Source organism: Moschus berezovskii, chromosome 5 (genome assembly GCF_049115385.1).
Source record: "Moschus berezovskii isolate FMDL1 chromosome 5, NW_MosBer_1.0, whole genome shotgun sequence".
Classification (NCBI taxonomy): Eukaryota; Metazoa; Chordata; class Mammalia; order Artiodactyla; family Moschidae; genus Moschus; species Moschus berezovskii.
The window spans coordinates 38,333,230-38,335,516 of NC_142464.1; the positions used below are offsets into that span (position 1 = coordinate 38,333,230).

The following is a 2,287-nucleotide window of genomic DNA, read 5'->3' on the forward strand; positions in this document are numbered from 1 at the left end:
GTCTGCAATTGGCAGTTGAATTTGTCCCAGAGCCGCAGTAGTGGCGGCTGATAAAGTGCGTGCGCCAAGTTTCCGAAAAGACGCCAAGGTTCTCGCGGTCCTATATACATACTGGGTATGCTTATGCAATATATAAACCTCAAAGTTCATTGTTTTCCAAAAATTCCATAGTCAAAACTTATTCACCTTGGAAGCATTAACTTTGTATTTCACAATGAATTTTGGGAGACAACCTCGGAATACTCACTCTGCCACACGCGAGTGCGCGCAACACACAAGGACGGATGCCCAGGGCATAAAATAAATTAAACACAAACCAGCGACAGAGAAGTAGATTCGACGTTTTAGCAGCGTATTGGCAGCAGAGAACTAGAATAATGTTGCTATGTATGAGTACATATAATTAAACCGTATCTATCTACAGGGGGAGCAGAACGTGGGAGAACAGAACACAACTTTTAACAGCAAGCATTCACCGAACAATATGGACGATAGGAAGTTTGGAATAGCGGCGGCTTTTGCAAACCATCAAATGTAGCTGCCATCTGAAGCCAAGTCGTTGCTAAACAACGACCATCACTTAGCAAAAATTAAAAGGGTGCGGGGATCTTTTACCGCGGGGCTCTCCGCGCACTGGAAAAGGGTGATTTTGTTTCTCAGTTTTCCGGGTTTTGGACACCTTCCTAACTTGCCTCATCCGAGTCACTGTAATGGGAATGGGGGGAAAACTCCCCGTCGCTTCTGTGGGATCGGGGGGAAGTTTTGCTACTTTCCTCCTGCACTGGCTGCAGGATGCCCCCAGGCAGGGAAGGCGACAAGTTCTTTTGCGCCATCATCGCCGTCAGGGCGCTGTCCTCGAAAGTCGAGAAGTGCAGAGCTTCCAGCTGCACCGAGTACCCGCCGGCGGAGGCCGGGGCCGAAAAGCGAGTCCGGCAACTGCCGGGAGGGGTCTGTCGCTGAGCCCCTCCCGAGGCTGGCGGCGTCCCCGCTGAGGTCGCGGTGCCCGCGCCTGCTTCGTAGGGGGCGGCGGCGCGAAGGTGGTGGTGGTCGCTCTTGCAAGATGCTGGTGGCGGCGGCGGCTGGTCTCCGCTGCTGGGGGTTTGAAGCAGCTCGGACAAGGCGTTGATGTAGATCTGGGCCATCTGCAGGGTCTCGTACTTGGACAGCTTCTTATCGTTGTTGAAGGACGGGATAACGTTGCGAAGTTGGTCGAAGGCGTGATTCAGCCCGTGCATCCTGCGTCGCTCCCTGGCGTTGGCCGCCAGCCGCCTTTGCTTCTGCACCCCGTTCACCTGTTTGCTGGAAGGGGCGCGCTGGCGGCTGCATCCCAGCTCGTCTACCACCACCCCGCCTTTCAGCTTGCACAGCTGTTCCCGCACTTTCACCGGTCCCGGGCTCTTGCTGCTGCCACTGCCGCCGCTCCTTCTCACCAGCTCCCCTCTGGCGTCCGCCTCGTCCCGGGGCGCGGCGGCCTCAGAGGCACCCAGCTCTGGGGAATGGAGCAAGTACTGGGCGGCGCGTGCCGTGCAGATGCCCTGCAAAGTGGGAGCCAGCCAGGCGCGTGGGTCGGTGCTGTCCAGGAGGGACAGCTCGGCCGGGTAGACGGGATGCTCTCTTGCCTGCAGGGTCGCAGGAGGCTGGGGTGGCGGCGGCTGCGGGAGGTGGTGTGGCTGGGGATGGCGGTGGTGGTCCCCCAACTCCTTCACCTCAGCCCACTCTTCTGCATGCAGCAGGCGGGACATTGCACTGCAGAGGCTCGGAGGCTCAGGGTCGGAGGAGGCACTGGCAAACAAGCTCAACCAAAAATCCCTTCCCGGGTCTCTACTGCAATGTCTTGGTTTTTTTTTTTTTTTTCCTCTTCGACCCTCCCCCACCCACTCGGAGATCACACACCAGGTCGCGTGCAACGAAGCTTCTCTGGTTGCTGAAGGCGCTGCGCCCCTTTAAAAAGCGGCACGCGCCAGTGTGTCTCCCCCGGCTCCTCTCCCAGCCCCCTCCTCGCGCCGGTCGCGTGTCTGCTCAGCCAATGGAGGGCGCGGGCAGGCGCGTGCGAGCAGCCAATCAAAGAGTTTTGACACCCGGAGAAAAGTTCCTGCTAGTGGAGCGCTTGGGCCGCAGCTCCAGTTTTTTTTTTTTTTTCCCCCTTCTCTGTTAAGTTCGTAGATTCATATGTTAATTGCGGGTTGTAATTTGACTCCGGTGTTGTGTCACCCCGCCAGGGGCTGGGGTGCGTGAGCTGTTGCGGAGCGGACTCTTGGCTGGAGCCCGAGCAGACTCGGGTCAGAAG

The 2,287-nt window shown here is 57.5% G+C and overlaps 1 protein-coding gene across 1 annotated transcript; it reads right to left on the reverse strand.

Moving 5' to 3' along the window:
• Positions 1 to 683: 683 nt before the first annotated feature.
• On the reverse strand, positions 684 to 1,742 carry ATOH1 (atonal bHLH transcription factor 1). Its single transcript, XM_055434027.2, has one exon. It carries the CDS (start codon positions 1,740 to 1,742, stop codon positions 684 to 686), a length of 1,059 nt encoding a protein of 352 aa, XP_055290002.2.
• Between the last annotated feature and the right edge of the window lie 545 nt (positions 1,743 to 2,287).